Source organism: Schistocerca cancellata, chromosome 1, assembly GCF_023864275.1.
Source record: "Schistocerca cancellata isolate TAMUIC-IGC-003103 chromosome 1, iqSchCanc2.1, whole genome shotgun sequence".
Taxonomy (NCBI): Eukaryota; Metazoa; Arthropoda; class Insecta; order Orthoptera; family Acrididae; genus Schistocerca; species Schistocerca cancellata.
The window spans coordinates 792,176,842-792,197,715 of record NC_064626.1 but is presented as its reverse complement, the minus strand read 5'-3'; the positions used below and the strand labels follow the sequence as shown (position 1 = coordinate 792,197,715).

The 20,874-nt window shown below is 39.2% G+C and overlaps 1 protein-coding gene across 1 annotated transcript in view; it reads left to right on the top strand.

Moving 5' to 3' along the window:
• Nucleotides 1–19,803, top strand: part of LOC126187644 (prion-like-(Q/N-rich) domain-bearing protein 25) — a 196,361-nt gene extending 176,558 nt beyond the window's left edge. The window contains exons 6-9 of the mRNA XM_049928847.1: nt 3,756–3,875; nt 13,465–13,608; nt 18,301–18,444; nt 18,528–19,803. Of these exons, the coding sequence (XP_049784804.1) occupies nt 3,756–3,875; nt 13,465–13,608; nt 18,301–18,444; nt 18,528–18,592 (473 nt within the window). The 3' untranslated portion in view covers nt 18,593–19,803. The remainder of the gene's footprint in view (nt 1–3,755; nt 3,876–13,464; nt 13,609–18,300; nt 18,445–18,527) is intronic.
• The last annotated feature ends 1,071 nt before the right edge of the window (nt 19,804–20,874 follow it).

Genomic DNA, 20,874 nt, shown 5'->3' with positions numbered 1-20,874 from the left:
AAGTCACGAAATACTGCAGCTGCCTGACTGCCATGATCCATGGCTTTCAGGATATCACCCATTACATCAATGTTAACCTGAAGATCTCATTGTAAGGGGCTAGCACAGACTAAAGCTTATTTTCAGTGAGTATATTCGCAAATCTTGAAATCACATGTAGTAAGTGGAGCATGGAATTACATAACCGTAGACGCAAATAGGTTAGCTGTAAAAGAAAAAAGAAGACAGTATTTGCACTTAAATTGAGGGACTACTATAATTCCTAGTCGTATGGCAGCTACCTCTGTGAAAAAAATATCCCGATGTCTATAACATCCCCCTCTGTAACACTTTGATCGGTGTTTCTGCCTGCTATGCAGAGGACCTGGTTTTGACTCCTGGTACTGGCAGGGATTTTTCCTTGGTGGGAAGACTGGACTGGGACGCAGTCAGTCTCGCGGTGCCAGTTCAAGAGCTACTTGAGTGAGAATCAGCGATTGCATGGTCAAGAATAGAGTTGTGTAACTACCATAGGTAACCATATGCTATCAGAAGTAAGCAGAGACAATGGTAGTTTTTCTAGTAGCTTCAGTCAGCTAATGTTGTTCTCACATTACCTGCATGTTAGGTGTGTTGCATATATGTCAGGCGTTACAGCATAATGCTCTCTTTCTTCAAGTCTGTGATCAGTATTTTACTAAATTCCCCTAAAACAAGAAGTGTGAACCATCTAGAAACTGAGTGAGAATATGTAAAGGGCCAGGTAACCTACGGAAAATTTTAGTTCTGCATAGTTATCCTCCTGTTTCTCACTTATTCATAGCAAAATTGGAATTGTCAATGTTTATATAAGGTTTTATTCGAAAATGGTTGATTTGTAATGTGCAACAGAGGGATGTTGCGCTAAAAATATAGGAAAACAATACAGATTAATCATATACCGCTAGAAAGTGCAATTTACTCAACAAAAAGGTGAAATAAAAACACCTGCAAAACAACAGTATATCAAACGTTGCTCCTATACTTCGTCGAACTTATATAAAACATATTTGTTTTATACATAAATAACTTTCGCATTTGTCAATATTAAGAAAAAATTCTTGCCTTTGAGTACGATGAAGAACGTTCTATTGAGTGTAAAATAGCAACAGTAACACACACACACACACACACACACACACACACACAGACACACACACACACACACACACACACACACACACACACACACACACACACACACACATCCACGTTTCCGTAAGAGCCTGCAAAAATTTAACAGGACATGGAGGATGCTCCACTGAACAATTTGAGGCAGAGAACCTGGGGTCGGAGAAGCCAGCTAAAGGACATAATAGGAATAAAATCACATTACTCTGTACTTTTTTATTTACATTAGTTACAATTAACTGCAAATACCATCAGTGACACAATGAACGTACCATTTGCGATGTATCTTACAAAATGTGTTGAAACTGTCGGCCATCAATTTCAATGCGGCGAACAAGATTCTGACGCACGCTGACAAATATCCCTGGTGTGTTCAGAATCACATCACAGGCAGCTACAGCTCTGGCAACTAATTCCATCTCCGTATACAATGGGGTCTCATAGGTAAGTGACTTTAGATACCCCCATAGGAAATAATCAAGGAGATTCGGGTCAGGTGACCTCGCCTTTCAATTCAGCGACCAGGAAACACAGCACTGAGATGGTCGCGGACATCCACACTGAAGTTAAGGCGGTGCACCGTCCTGTTGTATCCACATCTCTCATGATCCGCCAAGGGTACAGTCTCCAGGTACTCTGGTAGAACTCTTTGCACGAACCCAAAGTACAGGTGGCCATTAAGGCGGCCAAATAGAAGGTAAGGCCCTATGACACTGACGCCCACAGCCTGCCGGCCCAGATATTCACAGCTAAACGTACCTGATGGTAAGTCTTTAATACAGCGTAATGGTTTGCATCATCCCACACATGGCAGTTCCTGCTGTTCGACATACCACTGTCAAATGAGGTCTCGTCAGTAAACAGCATGATTTGGAGGAAATCTGGTAGATCAATCCATTGTTGCAGCAACCACTGACACAATGCGACTCTTTGTCCAAAGCCAGTAACAAGCATTGCATGGACTCTTTGTGGGTGATATGGGTGTAATTGTTATTCGTGGAGTACTCGCCACACGCTAGTATGTGCAGCGCCCATTTCACGTGCAGTACGACGAGTACTTGTAGCGGGGTCCGCTGCAACACGTCCCAGCACCTTCTCTTCAAATGGTTCAAATGGCTCTGAGCACTACGGAACTTAACATCTATGCTCATCAGTCCCCTAGAACTTAGAACTACTTAAACCTCACTAACCTAAGGACATCACACAACACCCAGTCATCACGAGGTAGAGTAAATCCCTGACCCCGCCGGGAATACCTCCTCTTCAAAATCGAGTGTGTGAGTGGTCCTCATGTTGCCAGCCCTTCGAGAGAAATACACACTCGTCGTGATGGATGATGTCTGTCAGGAAATCGTTCCCTGTACAACCTTTCAGCAGCGAGAGCATTGCAACGTACTTCACCACACACAAGGTGCGTGTCAGTAAGTCTTACGAAACTGTACCGGTACTGCTCCAACTTATTGTACTGTACGTCTCTGAATAGCACTGAGTAATGAATGGGTCTGTCGTTGATTCATAGCACGTTCTGTCATATACGATACGACAAAGCCACCTTATGGATAAGTAATGGCCGACCGTTGTGGCAACGCGGTTCTAGGCGCTGCAGTCCGGAACGGCGCTGCTGCTACGGTCGCAGGTTCGAATCCTGCCTCGGGCATGGATGTGTGTGATGTCCTTAGGTTAGTTAGGTTTAAGTAGTTCTAAGTTCTAGGGGACTGATGACCTCAGATGTTAAGTCCCATAGCGCGCAGAGACATTTGAACCATTTTTTGATAAGTAACGCAAACAAAACCTACAGCATGACTTCCTAGTAATCAGGCTCGTCCTGCTTGTTTCCTTGCGGGAAATAAAGAATGTACTGGAAAACAATAATGTTAGACAAAGCGGTAGACAGGTTTACTTTCATATTTCCTTAAGCTGGCTTCTCCGACCCCACGTTACCTACCTCAAACTGTTCAGTGGAGCATTCTTTACGTCCTGTTGCATTTTTGCACGCTCCTACGGCAACACCCTGTATGTGTGTATTCATATGTGAATGTGAACTGTACTTGCATCAAAGGTAATCGCATTGGTTACATAAAAGCTCAGAAGTTGAACGATAAAATTTTTTATTGCCTACAAAATGCAATTTATAAGCAATCTGTGAAAATGTAAAATATTCACTGGACTAACACTGAATGATGTGCGGTCCTAAAAATGTGCGAAACAAACAAGAAAACAAACTAAAAAGTAACAGAAGTTGTTGGTTCCCTGTTTTTTCTCTTACAAAATCATTTATGTTTTTTTCACTACCAATGGTACCATTTACTACGTCATTCGTGCAGTGTTCCAAAACTAATCGACCGTACTTTCGGTATAGCACAACTCTGTACAGAAAAACCAAAACCCCTCCATCCCGCATCCTGATGTGACACCTTTGGCAGAGGATGACACGGCTGTAGGATAGTCCCGAATAGTCCACCTGGACCAGACCGTGGAGCTTTGCTGTCCTGTGTCTATAACATTAGATTGAAATGTGTATGTTCCTTATGGTGTATGTAACCATGATTTACAGTATGTTTGATTATTTTAATTTGTTAATGAAATTACACTCAAAACTATTTCAGAACTTGGGCAGAATTGTGACACTGACGAAGAATGTATAACGGAAGGAGCCGTCTGCAAAGACGTATGCCACTGCACAGTACATCATGAAATTAGCCAAGACGGTCGCCACTGTCTCTTAGGTAGGTAAAAACAACAGTAATTCCTTGTTCCAGTTACGTGTTATACCTCATATCGCCAAATGCAAGTGGCAGCTCCTTACTGTACTTATGGACTAACATCGAATGACTGCCAGACAGTGCCCTACTTATTATTTTTTAGTAAGTAACAAACGTTTATGATGAGAATTAAGTTAATTAGCCTTTTGTGTTGTTGATAAATTCGGAATTTGGAAATCAGAATATTCGACAAGGTACAATTGAACGGTTTGTTTGCCACACAGCACACTAACCCTATAAAACGAAGCTGAGCAACTTAACTATGAGGGAAAGGGAACAGATATACAAGCAAGCTGACGTTTGGTAGTTTCCTAATGATGCGCCAAACTTTCGAGGATGACAGAGAAGCAAGAATGTAATAAAATACTGTAAGTGGTCTAGATCCAGTGAGAGGAACGATGAGCTCAAATTTTTTGCAGGACGGGTTTGTCGATTTGAAGTATTGGTTGATAGAATACTTTCTATTCTAACCGTAGCTATAAAGGAAAATCGTGCTAGAAAAGGGCAAGCTGAATTTCGCCCAGTCCATGCTTATTGCGGACAGAAGCATTTCTGCCTCAAGGAAATTCATTGTATTCAGAAGTAGAATATGCTCAAGAATATTGCAGCAAGCCGATGTTTAGGATATTGGTCTTTAATCTTGCGGGTTTGTTGTTTTACCTTTTTATAAACACGAGTCACCTGCCCTTTTATAGCCGCTTGGGACTGCATACTTTATAAGCTAAGTAATGGGTACCAATTCCAAAGAGTACTCTCTGTAGAACCGTGTTGGATTTCAATCCAGGACTTGTACTTATTTGTTTTTAAGTCTTTCATTTGCTTCTAAACGCCAGGGTTGTCCATTTATATGTCATCTTAAAGCCAATTTGTGCTACGGTTAAACGATGGTATGTCTGTACGGTTATCCTAGTTGAACGATTTTTTAAAAGCGAAATTTAAAACTTTAGCCTTCCTTTGATGTCCGTTATTTTCGCTGTTCGATGAATGACTGGATATGAGCCTTGGACCCGCTATCGATTTTTCGTAGAACCAGAATTTTTTCTGGTTCTCAACAAGATGCTTCGCTAACGTATAATGGTGGAAGTTGTACGCTTCGCGCATCGATTTTTCACAAGTGCACGAATTTCTACTAACTTGTGGATGTCGACATTTCTGCGTTTTTTTGGAACTGTAAGTGCAACAATCTCTGGTGTCACACTATTTTCCGAATTTTTTTTGCAAAACCATTGTGTGTCTTATCCATACTTAATCCACTTACTCGGCATATATTTCTCCATAACGCGATTTACAACCATTTTAAACTTTGCCAATAATACCTCTACATTACTCATCGCGGAACTAAATGATGTCCATTCATTGTCTAAGTACCATGCTAACAACTGCTTGTCTACTCTTTCCAGCATAAGAGCTCTCCTACCATTTTTGATGGATTTATCAACTTCAGTAACCAACGTGTTTACGATAACATCATGATCACTAATCCTTGTCTCTATGCGAATACTCTCGACATGGTCAAGTGCGTTTGCAGCTACAAGATCCAAAATATTTCCATTGTGGGTAGTAGAGCCAGCTGCTCAAGACAATTTTCGGACAAATGTATTTACAATTATTTCCCAAGACCGTACCACCATCAATGAATCCATAAACGTCTATCTATACTCGGTAGACTAAAGTCTCCTCCATTTAATATTGGATGAGCGGGGCACTTGCGCACTACTGAGAGTAGACTTTCCTGGAATGGCTTACAGATAACTTCACAGTCAGGCTCAGTTGCAACATCGATAGACACAATATTTTTGACGACTGCTAAGAACACACCCCTTTCTGTGGCGTCTGAACTGTCTTTGCAGTATACGTTCTATGTCTGTTTAAATATGTCGGAGCTTTTTACGTCGGGTTTCATCCAGCTCCCAGTTCCAAGTAGAATCTGAGCGCGACAGCTTTTCTGGAGGTCAGTAAATATACAAATGCTTCTGCGTTTACAGTTAAAATCTTGATATTGGAAGTGTCTTTCTTTTGTATAAGATCAGATTTCGCTCTCTGCGTAGCGACTGCTGAGTGTTTATCAGAGGATCAGCAAACTACAGCCTAAACTAAAAAAAAAAGACCATGTGCACTCCACAATTTCTATTATCTGTATTCCATGTATTGCTAATGCACATTTGTTGTGAAAAATGAACGCCTCCCTCCCCCCCCCCCCCTGCCTCATGTGCCGATCATGTCCGCACACCGAGTTGTCAATGATTCGTAAGGCGCTTGCTCTTCCGTTTGCAAACCAACGTAGGAAGGAAATGGATGACCACAATCCAGCGACCTGCCTTTCCTCACGCATCTTCCCTCCACACCCGCTCCAGTCTGTCGCTGCCCCAGAACACAATGTATCTCTTAATACGGTTCTGATGCGCTTAGATGTGGTACACGCATTAAATATTTATTCTTAACCCACTTCATTTAACAATAAACATTAATTTTTTTGCCATCAAAACAATATTTTAACAATCTGCAATTCTTCCATCCCCTGTAATGCAGAAACTACAAGTCCTAGAGAAGTAGAGTCAGATTTTTTTGGTAAGAAACTGAATGAATAATTTTCTTCTGGGAAACAATTTCGTAAGAAACCGCTGTTTTCGAGTTATTCAAGAACATACAAAGTGACCCTTAAAGCCCCTATCCAACCCCACGTTCATATTTCATAGGTTAGGATTTTTCGTATGTTGTTCATGGCTCTCCGTCGTGCCACTGTGCAAAACTTTGCAACTACACGAATTCGACCTTCGGTCTTCATTTACCGGGTACAGTGGCACAAAAATGTATAACGTGTTCAAAGATTTGGAAGTCAGTATGCCCATGCAACATTATACCTTCCCAGACCATAACATCTGCACAAGCAAAACGACCATGTTCGACATTGTTCCCGGGTGCATTACGCATTCCCACCTCTGGCCATTTGAGGGTGCGTCCAGAATCCCTGCTCAACTAAATCTGTTCGCATTAGGGAAGAGCATACTATCCCATGCGTTGCTGGTCCAGTCGCTATGCACCACAGCAAACAGCGCCGCCGATGTATTGGTGTCAACGAAACACAACGTACTGATCGTGGGAGAAGGAGAGCATTCTGACGCAGTCGTCGAGCCACTGTGGAGAGAGAGATTTTGTACCTTGCAGTCCTGTTAAATGTGGCTGCAGTTGCACCCGCTGTTTGACGTAGTTCGCTTCTTGCCTGTTGCACAATGCAGCGCTGATCTGTTGCTGCAATTGACTGTAGTCGACCACCTCCTCTTCTTTGGGCTGCAGTGACTGTGGTTCAGAATGGCCTCCATGCAAGAGAAACAATGCTTAGAGAGATACCAGACTCCTGGGCTATATTCGTTACCCTTGGTCCTTCTTCAAGTTTCCGATGATTTTTGTCCATATGAAGTCATCCACATGTTGTCTCTAGACCATTTCATAGTAAAGAACACCACTACCACGTACGTAACTGTTCGCTGTGCTCGCTGCTTGACGCACACTAACTGTTCCCATTCCTTCAATTGCCTCGTGATGTGGGTCCATTCCCATTTGGCGCTGTAGTGACGCCAACCTCAGGGCATGTGACGTTCATGTTTCTGTGCACGAGTAAGAGACCTCTGGCAACATAGTCCCACACTGTCGTTCATTTCCACTGAACAGTTTTCATGTTACTTTATCTACCTTGTTCTTAGGTTTTGCAAAGCAGTGTATTTGACACCAAGGAACCTTCCTTTAACTTGATTTAGTGTTAATGTATCACTCGAAGATGTCCATTTGTCCATAAATGGTTGTCTGTGAATAAATATACCTTACAACAGCTTTTATTGCTTCCATGACACCAGTCTTTAAATATTACAAAATATATCGCAACTGTTAATGTCCTTGTTGTTGTTATAGTCGTCAGTCAAAAGACTTATGCTAGACTGTCTTTTCATGACAGCATAATTACTGCACTCTATATCAATTTGAACCTGCTTACCCTACCCAACCCTTTATTTTCCTCCAAAACCTTCACCTGTACGCCACATACCCTCCATAGCCAAATTTTCTATTCTGTCACTCCTCCATATAATTATGTACTTAATAACCTGTCCCTTATTATGTGGAAATCTGTGTCTTTTGTTTACAGGAGTAAAAGCTAATTCATTAAATCAGTTATTTATCAGGTTTCGTGGAACAATGCAAGCTGAAGCTAATGGGTCGAGGAATGTATCAGAAAACAGTTTACAGAATCTTGATTAGAAAATTTATAATCCAAAAACTTAAAGAATCAATCAAATACAACAAAAAAACGAAGAGAGTATGCGAATAAATAACATTACAGAGAGTAGTTCTCAACTACATCAAGGATTCTTTTATGGGATGGAAGTATTGTGCTACAAGGAAGCTTTTAAACATAGATTTGGATGTTTCAAATTTATAATTCAATTTTTTCAGATATGCTGGAAGCCTTTTGAAAATGAAATGTATTGAATAGTGCACATCTTTCTGTACGATATCCAAGTACAAATCTTTTTTACGTCTAGTGTTCACTGAATAAATATTTGAATGTTACAGTTTCTTCTGGATGATTTAACATTGTGAACAACATATCTACATCTACATCTACATTTATACTCCGCAAGCCACCCAACGGTGTGTGGCGGAGGGCACTTTACGTGCCACTGTCATTACCTCCCTTTCCTGTTCCAGTCGCGTATGGTTCGCGGGAAGAACGACTGTCTGAAAGCCTCCGTGCGCGCTCTAATCTCTCTTATTTTACATTCGTGATCTCCTCGGGAGGTATAAGTAGGGGGAAGCAATATATTCGATACCTCATCGAGAAACGCACCCTCTCGAAACCTGGCGAGCAAGCTACACCGCGATGCAGAGCGCCTCTCTTGCAGAGTCTGCCACTTGAGTTTGTTAAACATCTCCGTAACGCTATCACGGTTACCAAATAACCCTGTGACGAAACGCGCCGCTCTTCTTTGGATCTTCTCTATCTCCTCCGTCAACCCGATCTGGTATGGATCCCACACTGATGAGCAATATTCAAGTATAGGTCGAACGAGTGTTTTGTAAGCCACCTCCTTTGTTGATGGACTACATTTTCTAAGGACTCTCCCAATGAACCTGGTACCCGCCTTACCAACAATTAATTTTATATGATCATTCCACTTCAAATCGTTCCGCACGCATACTCCCAGATATTTTACAGAAGTAACTGCTACTAGTGTTTGTTGCGCTATCATATAATCATACAATAAAGGATCCTTCTTTCTATGTATTCGCAATACATTACATTTGTCTATGTTAAGGGTCAGTTGCCGCTCCCTGCACCAAGTGCCTATCCGCTGCAGATCTTCCTGCATTTCGCTACAATTTTCTAATGCTGCAACTTCTCTCTATACTACAGCATCATCCGCGAAAAGCCGCATGGAACTTCCGACACTATCTACTAGGTCATTTATATACACTCCTGGAAATGGAAAAAAGAACACATTGACACCGGTGTGTCAGACCCACCATACTTGCTCCGGACACTGCGAGAGGGCTGTACAAGCAATGATCACACGCACGGCACAGCGGACACACCAGGAACCGCGGTGTTGGCCGTCGAATGGCGCTAGCTGCGCAGCATTTGTGCACCGCCGCCGTCAGTGTCAGCCAGTTTGCCGTGGCATACGGAGCTCCATTGCAGTCTTTAACACTGGTAGCATGCCGCGACAGCGTGGACGTGAACCGTATGTGCAGTTGACGGACTTTGAGCGAGGGCGTATAGTGGGCATGCGGGAGGCCGGGTGGACGTACCGCCGAATTGCTCAACACATGGGGCGTGAGGTCTCCACAGTACATCGATGTTGTCGCCAGTGGTCGGCGGAAGGTGCACGTGCCCGTCGACCTGGGACCGGACCGCAGCGACGCACGGATGCACGCCAAGACCGTAGGATCCTACGCAGTGCCTTAGGGGACCGCACCGCCACTTCCCAGCAAATTAGGGACACTGTTGCTCCTGGGGTATCGGCGAGGACCATTCGCAACCGTCTCCATGAAGCTGGGCTACGGTCCCGCACACCGTTAGGCCGTCTTCCGCTCACGCCCCAACATCGTGCAGCCCGCCTCCAGTGGTGTCGCGACAGGCGTGAATGGAGGGACGAATGGAGACGTGTCGTCTTCAGCGATGAGAGTCGCTTCTGCCTTGGTGCCAATGATGGTCGTATGCGTGTTTGGCGCCGTGCAGGTGAGCGCCACAATCAGGACTGCATACGACCGAGGCACACAGGGCCAACACCCGGCATCATGGTGTGGGGAGCGATCTCCTACACTGGCCGTACACCACTGGTGATCGTCGAGGGGACACTGAATAGTGCACGGTACATCCAAACCGTCATCGAACCCATCGTTCTACCATTCCTAGACCGGCAAGGGAACTTGCTGTTCCAACAGGACAATGCACGTCCGCATGTATCCCGTGCCACCCAACGTGCTCTAGAAGGTGTAAGTCAACTACCCTGGCCAGCAAGATCTCCGGATCTGTCCCCCATTGAGCATGTTTGGGACTGGATGAAGCGTCGTCTCACGCGGTCTGCACGTCCAGCACGAACGCTGGTCCAACTGAGGCGCCAGGTGGAAATGGCATGGCAAGCCGTTCCACAGGACTACATCCAGCATCTCTACAATCGTCTCCATGGGAGAATAGCAGCCTGCATTGCTGCGAAAGGTGGATATACACTGTACTAGTGCCGACATTGTGCATGCTCTGTTGCCTGTGTCTATGTGCCTGTGGTTCTGTCAGTGTGATCATGTGATGTATCTGACCCCAGGAATGTGTCAATAAAGTTTCCCCTTCCTGGGACAATGAATTCACGGTGTTCTTATTTCAATTTCCAGGAGTGTATATTGTGAAAAGCAATGGTCCCATAACACTCCCCTGTGGCACGCCAGAGGTTACTTTAACGTCTGTAGACGTCTCTCCGTTGATAACAACATGCTGTGTTCTGTTTGCTAAAAACTCTTCAATCCAGCCACACAGCTGGTCTGATATTCCGTAGGCTCTTACTTTGTTTATCAGGCGACAGTGCGGAACTGTATCGAACGCCTTCCGGAAGTCAAGAAAAATAGCATCTACCTGGGAGCCTGTATCTAATATTTTCTGGGTCTCATGAACAAATAAAGCGAGTTGGGTCTCACACGACCGCTGTTTCCGGAGTCCATGTTGATTCCTACATAGTAGATTCTGAGTTTCCAAAAACGACATGATACTCGAGCAAAAAACATGTTCTAAAATTCTACAACAGATCGACGTCAGAGATATAGGTCTATAGTTTTGCGCATCTGCTCGACGACCCTTCTTGAAGACTGGGACTACCTGTGCTCTTTTCCAATCATTTGGAACCTTCCGTTCCTCTAGAGACTTGCGGTACACGGCTGTTAGAAGGGGGGCAAGTTCTTTCGCGTACTCTGTGTAGAATCGAATTGGTATCCCGTCAGGTCCAGTGGACTTTCCTCTGTTGAGTGATTCCAGTTGCTTTTCTATTCCTTGGACACATATTTCGATGTCAGCCATTTTTTTGTTTGTGCGAGGATTTAGAAAAGGAACTGCAGTGCAGTCTTCCTCTGTGAAACAGCTTTGGCAAAAGGTGTTTAGTATTTCAGCTTTACGCTTGTCATCCTCTGTTTCAATGCCATCATCATCCCGGAGTGTCTGGACATGCTGTTTCGAGCCACTTACTGATTTAACGTAAGACCAGAACTTCCTAGGATTTTCTGTCAAGTTGGTACCTAGTATTTTACATTCGAATTCACTGAACGCTTCACGCATAGCCCTCCTTACGCTAACTATCCCACAGTGGAAGATGCATACAGGGATGGTAAGGTTAGGATTCTGTGGCACCTGAACAAAAGACTATAAAAGTTCATTAACTGACACCACAGATCAGTCTAAGTGCCCTCTCCTCAGCTAAGGATGTTCTTGGTGAATGCTAGAGTTGCCTCACTTACAAGATAATAGCATGAAAGCAAGCAAAGTAAACAAGCCTTTCACATTCAGTGTCAGAGGCAGTGGAGATCATTCTTACACTGAAGATTGCGGCATTCCGTTTCTGCAAAATATCTTGAAGGTGATACTTCCAAGAAAGCCTCCCATGTACCATCAGTGGTAAGAATTGATCACCTTTGCACAGTAAAATTTCACTTTTATGAGTCCAGTGTCAGAAACTGTATGCATTGCGTTTTGTTGCAGTTAAATGTCAACCTGGAAGTTGGGTGGTGGTGGTGTTATTAACTATCCTATTAGCTACATCATTTGTAGTACATTCCTTGTCTTTCACAATAACGTTTGTCTCATCCACAGAGCGAAATTTTTTTTTGAATTATCTGTCTTTTAGTAGCAAATGCTTCTTGTATGTATCAAAAAGCAACACATCTAGAACAAACCCTGTGGCAAAGTCCACTTTACATGACCTGAGTCAGATTCAGTCCTCTTTTCTGTTTGTTGATACTGAAGGACAATCTTCTCCTTCATACTTTCCATATGTGAGGTGAAGAACTGTTGAGCTTTTCCCCTAATCCCAAAATGTTCCACCTTATGCAAGAACATTATTTGAGTCACAAAATCAAATGCTTTTGTTAAATAACAAAAAATACCTATTGTTCTCAACCGATCATTTAACTCTACTAATGAGTCACACACAAACCAATAAAACGACAGCAAACTTCTTGTAGTGAGATGAGCCACTTCTCCTAAAGACTGATTTCACAAAAAATTTTGAAAACATGGATAATTAAGAAACTGGCCAGTAATTTTGTATGTTATCTCTGTTACCTTTTAATAAAGATGATTCACAAGAAGTATTTCAATGTGTCAGGAAACTGCCCACAACTGAAAGAAACACTGCACAGCTGAGTACAGAAGTAGTATATGGTATACTAATCTTTTTAATTCTACTCGAAATTTGATCACCCTTGGGGATCTTTACCCTTTAATGATTTAGTAATTGATTCAGTATCATCTTTGCTTTTTTTCTGCAGCTGAATGTGATGTGGTTATGTTAGAAAACCAGTTTTCAGGAGTTCTGCATATTTACTTGTAACAATAAAATTTTGCAGAATGAGATTTTCACTCTGCAGCGGAGTGTGCGCTGATATGAAACTGCCTGGCAGATTAAAACTGTGTGCCCGACCGAGACTCGAACTCGGGACCTTTTGCCTTGCCCGCGAAAGGCAAAGGTCCCGAGTTCGAGTCTCGGTCGGGCACACAGTTTTAATCTGCCAGGAAGTTTCAATAAAATTTTGATTTAATTTCCTGAATAGTGACAACAAGCAACATTAAATATTTTGCACTACTGTGGTGGATCAGAGACAATTTCATTCTCTCATAAAAGACACTGTCAACATTCTGCACTGATATCATTTTTACAATTGCAATGTAGTTTTAATTTTATTCTGGGAGCTCTCTGTTCAATTGGTGTACTGTGTGTTTGTTTGTTTTTTGTTTGTTTGTGTGTGATTAATAAAGAAATACTGATGTTGATTACTGTCTGCAATTGGGTAAATTTTTCAGCTGCTGAAGTGTTAGAGAGTCCATGTCAGGAAGATGCACAATGTGCAAAATACATTGAATTTTCCAAGTGTCAGTCTGGCCTATGTGTCTGTGAGGATGATTATCACTACACTGCTGCTAAGACTAAATGCTGGAGAAATATTGGTATGTAACATAACAATTTTTTAGTATTGAACCTACACAATTTTATATCCTGTCACTAGTTAAGATGCCTTGAGAGAAGTTAAAACATTTCTAACTGGGAGAAAATAATCAAGGATATAATGACAACTGACTGGAGATGCATAAGTTACCTGATGCATAAGATAAATAGGAGTAATGACCAAATGTAAAATAAAATAAATCGTGAACTATTCAGATAATAGCCTGGGTTTTGCTTTCTTTGGAAGTGTGTTCATAAACATAAGGTCTAAGTAAGAACAACTTCAATAAAACTGTTTAATGATGGTTCCAAGTTATTACTGTATACTAAATTTAGCTACTTCTCCCTGTTAATGTATACTGTATGTTGAGTCATTTCACACATCAAATGCAGAGGTGCTGTGGTCAGTGCACAATCCTCTTCAACCACCCAAATTGAAGTTTTCTGGAATTTATGTAAGTTGGTTAGCACAAATGGTGGGACAGTTCCTTTCAAAAAGCTAATTTCCTTCACCATCCTTGCTCCAGTGTGAACCTTTGCTATGTCTTTAATGATCTTGTCCTCAGAAGGATGTTAACCCTTAATCTGATTTTTCTTCATTCTACATTCATTGAAGTCGTATTTATGGTTTGATCTACAGAATTTGATGAATGAACAAATGAGTAAATGAAGTAGAGATAAAGACTGAAGTGAATGTAATGTAAGTATTCTAAAACAGTATGAAGCATGTTAACTCATGATCCAATAGAAATATTAATGAGGGTGCTGAACAGAAATTGATAATGTACTGAAACAACACAATTTGACAGAAGAGGAAATTGGAACAGCGCTATAGCAAAGGAAACAGCTGAATGTAAAGAGAAAAGAAATGTAAATTAGGAGAAAAATGTAAACTGTGACTTGTAAAACGTGGGACCAAGTTGCAGGAAAATGAGAAGCAAAACAGGATGCAGAATAAAAGAGTGTAATAGAATGCCAGAACATTGTAGTTTCAAAAGTGAAATTTCAGGGTCACCAAAATATTAAGTTCTCTGGTATTGCATAAAATACCACACAATAATATTTCTTATTTAGTTCCACAAAGACACTATTTCTGAACACACTACTGGCTTTCTTTAAGCAGAATCCTTTAGTGAAAGTACAAAAAGTAAACAGAGAAATTGTTGCCCATATTCTCAAAAATATTCAAACTCCATTTATTTTCTTCAGGTGTATGTTGCCTTTTGAAGAATTCTACACCTGGACTGCAATAGAAAAAGTGCACTTTATAAAAATCATGTAATGTTACAATTTTATAAATGAATGATTTGTTAGTAACCTTGATGAAATTCTAGCATAGATCGTTTTCTACATATATCTACATTTAATTGAGTTATGAAAAGGGGTGAAAGGTAAATGTAGAAGGCTGCAGGCAGTATAAATAAAGGATGCAAAAGAAAAAAAATGATGATGAAATCAAATTAATTGTTAAACAATAGGTCAGAAAGCAAAGCATAAGTTATGTCAGAAAAAATGACGTTTACTAGCTGAATTATGTCTTACAGGTTATATTTCACAGCTACTTTAGCGTTTACCTGATTATACTCGTACATGGTATCTGCAAAAGCATTGATTTTACATTCTGTATGAAAAAGAGGCCAGTTTACCATGTACATTGCAACTTTTTATGAAGCTAATAGGAATATTCAATCCCTGAATATATTTAATACAATTATTTTCTGTGTATATTTTTCATTTGGTCCTGTATCTAATTTATCATTTTATATTTGATTATAGTATTTTTTAAATACTCTCTGTAGACTCTAAAACAGACATATGAAAATGTTAATGTTTACTCATGATACAAAGTTATTGATAAAGGTCCCACACTTTAGTTACTTGAAGGTTCGTATTATGCAACTTCATAGATATTAAAATGATGTAAGAGTCCAATAACAGACATTAATCAATTCACTATGCAAACAAATAAAGAACCTAGAATGGGTTTCCAAGAATGTCAGTTTGTTATGTTTCATATTTGCAGTGTATGTGATGGTGTTGGGTTGAATTTAGAGACAGTATCTTATCTTGTATAATTTCAGTTCCTGTTGCTCCATAAAATTGTCTAGGGTTACATTTCTAATTTTAATTTTCTGATAAAAAGCTTGTAGTAGAGAGTAAACTACATTTCTAAAAAAATTACTTAGCTTTTTTAAGAATTTGTAAATTCTTAGAAGAAAAGAATTCCTTGGTATATTGTTAATTGTAAACAAGGCTCTATTTTTACAGAATATAAATATGTGATAGTGTTATACATTACCACAGTGACTTCATAAATATTTAAGAATCAATAGCAGATAAATAATAGTTACTTAGCACCACTAAGTAAGTACCAACTTTCCACAGGAATTTCCTTTCCTACTAACTTCATTAAGTATGAGCACAAATAAAATATTATAATTTAATGATAGTTAACTATTAATACAGTCTACAGACTATATTTCTGACAATTCTGTTAATGCACATCTTTTCCTGTTTGAATTTACTGTAAGTGTACAATCAAGAAGATTCACTGACTGAATTATCATTTTCCATTCATTTTTGTTAATTAATAGTTTGTACCTAAAAGACATGGAAATTAGTTATCTAATAATGCACTGCATTCTTTAATTCACTGATGTCAAGTCCACCATGTACCACATATGGCTGTTCAGCAAAGTCTGTTGTGGAGACTAATTTTCTTTATGTAATGTTCCTCTACAAGTAACTACACAATTAATATTCGAGACACATCACATTATCATCCACATGACATATCTGAAAGCACCCTTTCTGACTTGAGGATGCATTTGTTTAGTCGCTGATCTATCCTGGTGGAGGCAATGAGCTTCATTTATTCCTATGTCAGACAATGATTTCTTGAAGATACAGGTTTGTCATTTTCCCATGTCATTATAGATCAAGTTACAGCTATGAGCAAAATAAATTTTTGTTCAATAAGATAAATTTTGGTTCAGTGAGATAATGTTTCACAATGCAAATCATTCTGTAGATAACGAAATACAATTCTGGAAAAATGGAGGTACGAGCAATGTTACAACATTTAAACTGTATCATATGCACTCATAAATTATGATTTACAGTTTACTGAATGAGTAAAATTAATTGAGACACTATGTTAGTAGAAATGAGTATTTATATTATATTGCTACCATAAACTGATAGCTGATATTATTTACAGTTCTGCGTACATGAATACAGTCAGGGGCAGTTGATGTCTTACAAGAAGATTTATATATTAAATAGCAGTAAATGAGTGTCTTTTTTATGTATAAAAATCAAGGATTATAGACATGCATCATTTTTGTGAAGAGTTAATATGGAAAAAGAAGGAGTGACAATGTTGTAAAAGGTGAACAAAAAGTCAAATATACTGAAACAAATAGTTTTTTTGTTAATCAGAACCTAGAAGCGTGTGCTTGTGAGATGTTACTGCAGAATACTTCTGTGATAATTGTAACAGTCTACAGATTGCCTCTACAAAACAGTCAGCTATTTATGAGAAATCTAGATGCTTTATTGAGCTACCTGCCAGTCAAGAAGGAACAATAATTTGTAGAGATTTCAGTCCAGATTTCTTAAAAGATACAGACAGGAAAACCAAACTAGAATCATGATTTGGGTGTTTCAATCTAATTTCAGTACTCAGTTTTCCAGGTGCATACCCCATGAAACCATGGACACAAGCTATCAACAAGTGACTATACAAATTGGTGGGGGCTCCAATTTGTGTGAGATGCGTTTTGACCAGAAATGCTTATGTTCAGCTGCTTGGATATCATTTGCAGCCATTCACAGACTTCAAGCTTCCAAACAGTGATGGATTTTTATAAATGACAATGCACCATGTCACTTGGGCCATAATTCTTCATGACTTGTTTGAAGAACATTCTGGACAATTTGAGCGATTGATTTGGCCACCCAGATCACCTGACATGAATCCTATTAAACATTTATGGGATGTAATATAGAAACTAGTTGTTGCACAAACTGCTGCACAAGCAAAACATTCGCAATTATGAATGAATGTAGGGGCAGTATGCCTCAATATTTCTGCAGGGGACTTGTCAGGTTGCTGAACTAAGCCAGGCAAAAGAAGGTGTTAGGACGCATCCCATGACTTTTGGCATCTCAGTTGATTCTGAAAAGTTGTTGTTTGTCTATTTTAATGATCATGCTATTAGTGCAGGCCGTACATTATTCATAGGGTATATATGAACACATGTCGAAACAAAATAATTAATTTTGTGTTGTAAATATAGACATTTACTCTGATAAAGAAAATATTCACTGTGATACAAGGTTTAAGAACATCAGGAACACTATACTATGATACATTGTACAAAAAACAAATTTGTAGGTTAACCTTTTTTATTTAAGTAATTTCTGTTAATACCAATCTCCTTTTTTATGTGTATATTCAGATAATTCAAACCTTTCCATACATCTTGAAAAAAATTCAGCACAAATTTTGGCAATCTCTTACGGTAGTAATCTTTGAATTTACATTTGCTGAAGACATATTTCCTGTTTTCTGTAGGACCTCAGGAATGGAAAATATGTGGAACATTTAACGCATTTGTCTACAAGTAAATATAAATTAATGTGAATTAAACAATGTGTCTGCAGTTTTAACAAGATTGCTAGTTTTTCAGGACTTAATGAACGTTGTTCAGATAGTGCTGAGTGTGTACTCAAACATGGAAATGACATGACAGCTATCTGCTCTGTTTCTGGTGTATGCCAATGCATGAAAGGATATGAACCAACATCTGACAACTCTGACTGTCGTTCAGGAGGTAAGAAAAGTTTATAGAAGAAGAAAAAAACAGTTGCAATGATTTTGTTTGCTGATTTTATCTTGTTTTCTCTTTTACAACAGCTGCAGTTGATCATCCCACACTTTTCGTTGTTCCTGCTGTGATTCTGCTTCTGTCTTTGAGATAACAGCAATTGATGTTGATCATAATGAAGAGATTTTTTCTAGTGCCCTCTGTGGATATGTACAGGATGTAGTCAACACAGTGTAGTGTTTTAAGAGGAACATCAAAAGTATTAATTTGATGAATGAGGTGAATTACAGGAACTGCAAGCAAATTTGATGTTGTTAAGGTAACCACAATGACTTTTGATGTTACCTCATTCATTATGATTGAACAATAAGTCAAGGTGCTTAACTCAGATTAAGATAATAACTCAAACTGTTAATATTTATATGTATGAAAGATGACTGAAAAATGATTAAGATGTTGATGTATGTTTGTAATTGTATGCCATCTTGAGTTCCTGTTCTGTTACTGTGTTATGAAAGATACTTAACTATTCATCTGTACGAGCAGGGCACATATACATAAGTTATAATGAGTCAATGTTGTTAGTGTGCAATGAATATTTTTTATCAACTTAACCAGTTAATCTCCAATTCTAAGAGAGAAATGTGTTTGCTTAGAATGAGTATTCTGTGACTTTTTTTGTAGCCAAGCCATCCATAGACAGGTGCTGATGATACACAGCAATGGCGACATAAGTAACTTACATGATGTGCATATTTATTATATGGGAAGAATGTTAAAATTGTCATCTCATATTTTCTAAATAAGTAGGTCAATAAGACAATTTCAAGGAAATTGATTGTCCTTAGTATGGTTTTTCTACAAGTTCTTAATGTACAAAGGTTGTATAGTAATCTGATTCTCATTACATTTTCTTTATTCTTTTTATTTGTATTTTGCTCAGAACATCTAGCAGCTATGTTATATAAACATGTAGGACAAGTATGAAAATGAACTTACTGTGATATATAGTACCAATCTTTCTCTTACTTAATATTTTATGCATATTTAATTATACAACTTAAGTTTTAGTAACAGATGAAAACTTTGCTTTTATGCCAATTTCATTTGGAATGGAATTCAGCTACTTATAGTTATCACTAGGATTTTAGAGTTGCAAGTGAGTTACAGCTTTCCCTTTATGAAAATGTGCCCTAACGAGACAAAAATGGATAATGGTGAAATGAATGAGCAACAGATCTCTGCAATATAAGTTTTTTTCTGATTTGATAAAAGAATGTTCATATACAGTAAGTGTGAATGATTACAATCAGAAAAAACAACTTTGAGAAAATGTTGTACGTAAATAAAAAGTTTGTACAAATATTATTTTCATATTTTCAAACAACATGAATTAATTTGCTGACAGCTAATCATTTCTTTGTACTGAGCTGCAAAAATAGTGAACATAAGACCATAAAAATACCTTTAGTACAACTTACAGAATCCTTTAATACCCACTCCTGTTGTCAAAGTCACCAACACATGCCTATGGGGTGGCACTGAACTTGGAGAGAAGCTTCTACAAGTCCTGATGATGGAAAATTTTCGCTGCCAATATTTGGACAGTAAGAGGAGGAGAGATTGTGTCTTTAAGTTCCTGACCACTAGTCTTTGCATTAATGTCCTGGATTAAATTTCAAATATCTCCCTGGTGTCTCATGAAATGAAGGCTTGTGGCACATCCATCAGATGGGGATACTAACCTCAGTGGTCCCTTGGTGCTATTTGAGAGGATTAGGCTATGCACTGACACTGGATTTCACACCCTCCTTTCTCTTATCATCATACAAAACAAACATAACACTTCGCTATATATGCATCCATTACACTCACCTGCACTCCACAAATACACATACAACATAACTCTCACATATCTGCAGGGAAAGGGGTCAATGATGAGCCAGCTGACTACAGTCCATGGTATTTCTCAGTCAAGAAAGCCATATGACATATGATTGAATATGAATGATTTTGTTGACAGAACAGTGAGATCTTTTATTATTCAATATTGCCATTAATTTAAGGTAGATTAAGGAACTTTGTCTTAATATAAATGTGATTTACACAAGGTATCACAAAAATTAGCTAGAGTTTAAATGAAAAATATGGAAAACATTTACTTTTTTGAGAAGTACTTGATAATATTTTGGTTTTAATTTTTATGGACTGTGATGTACATTGTAAGTTAACCTATTTTATGGCCTGACTTTTCAACATAATCAAATGAATTACTACAGAATTTGAAAAAGACAATGAAACATTGGAACTGGCAGACATAGGCTTTTAAATATTGTAAAAGCAGTGACCAAGCACTTGGAGTAGGACACAGATGATAATCAACTATCAGTAATTATTTTTGTTGCAACACTATCTCCAAAAAGAAAAATAATCAAT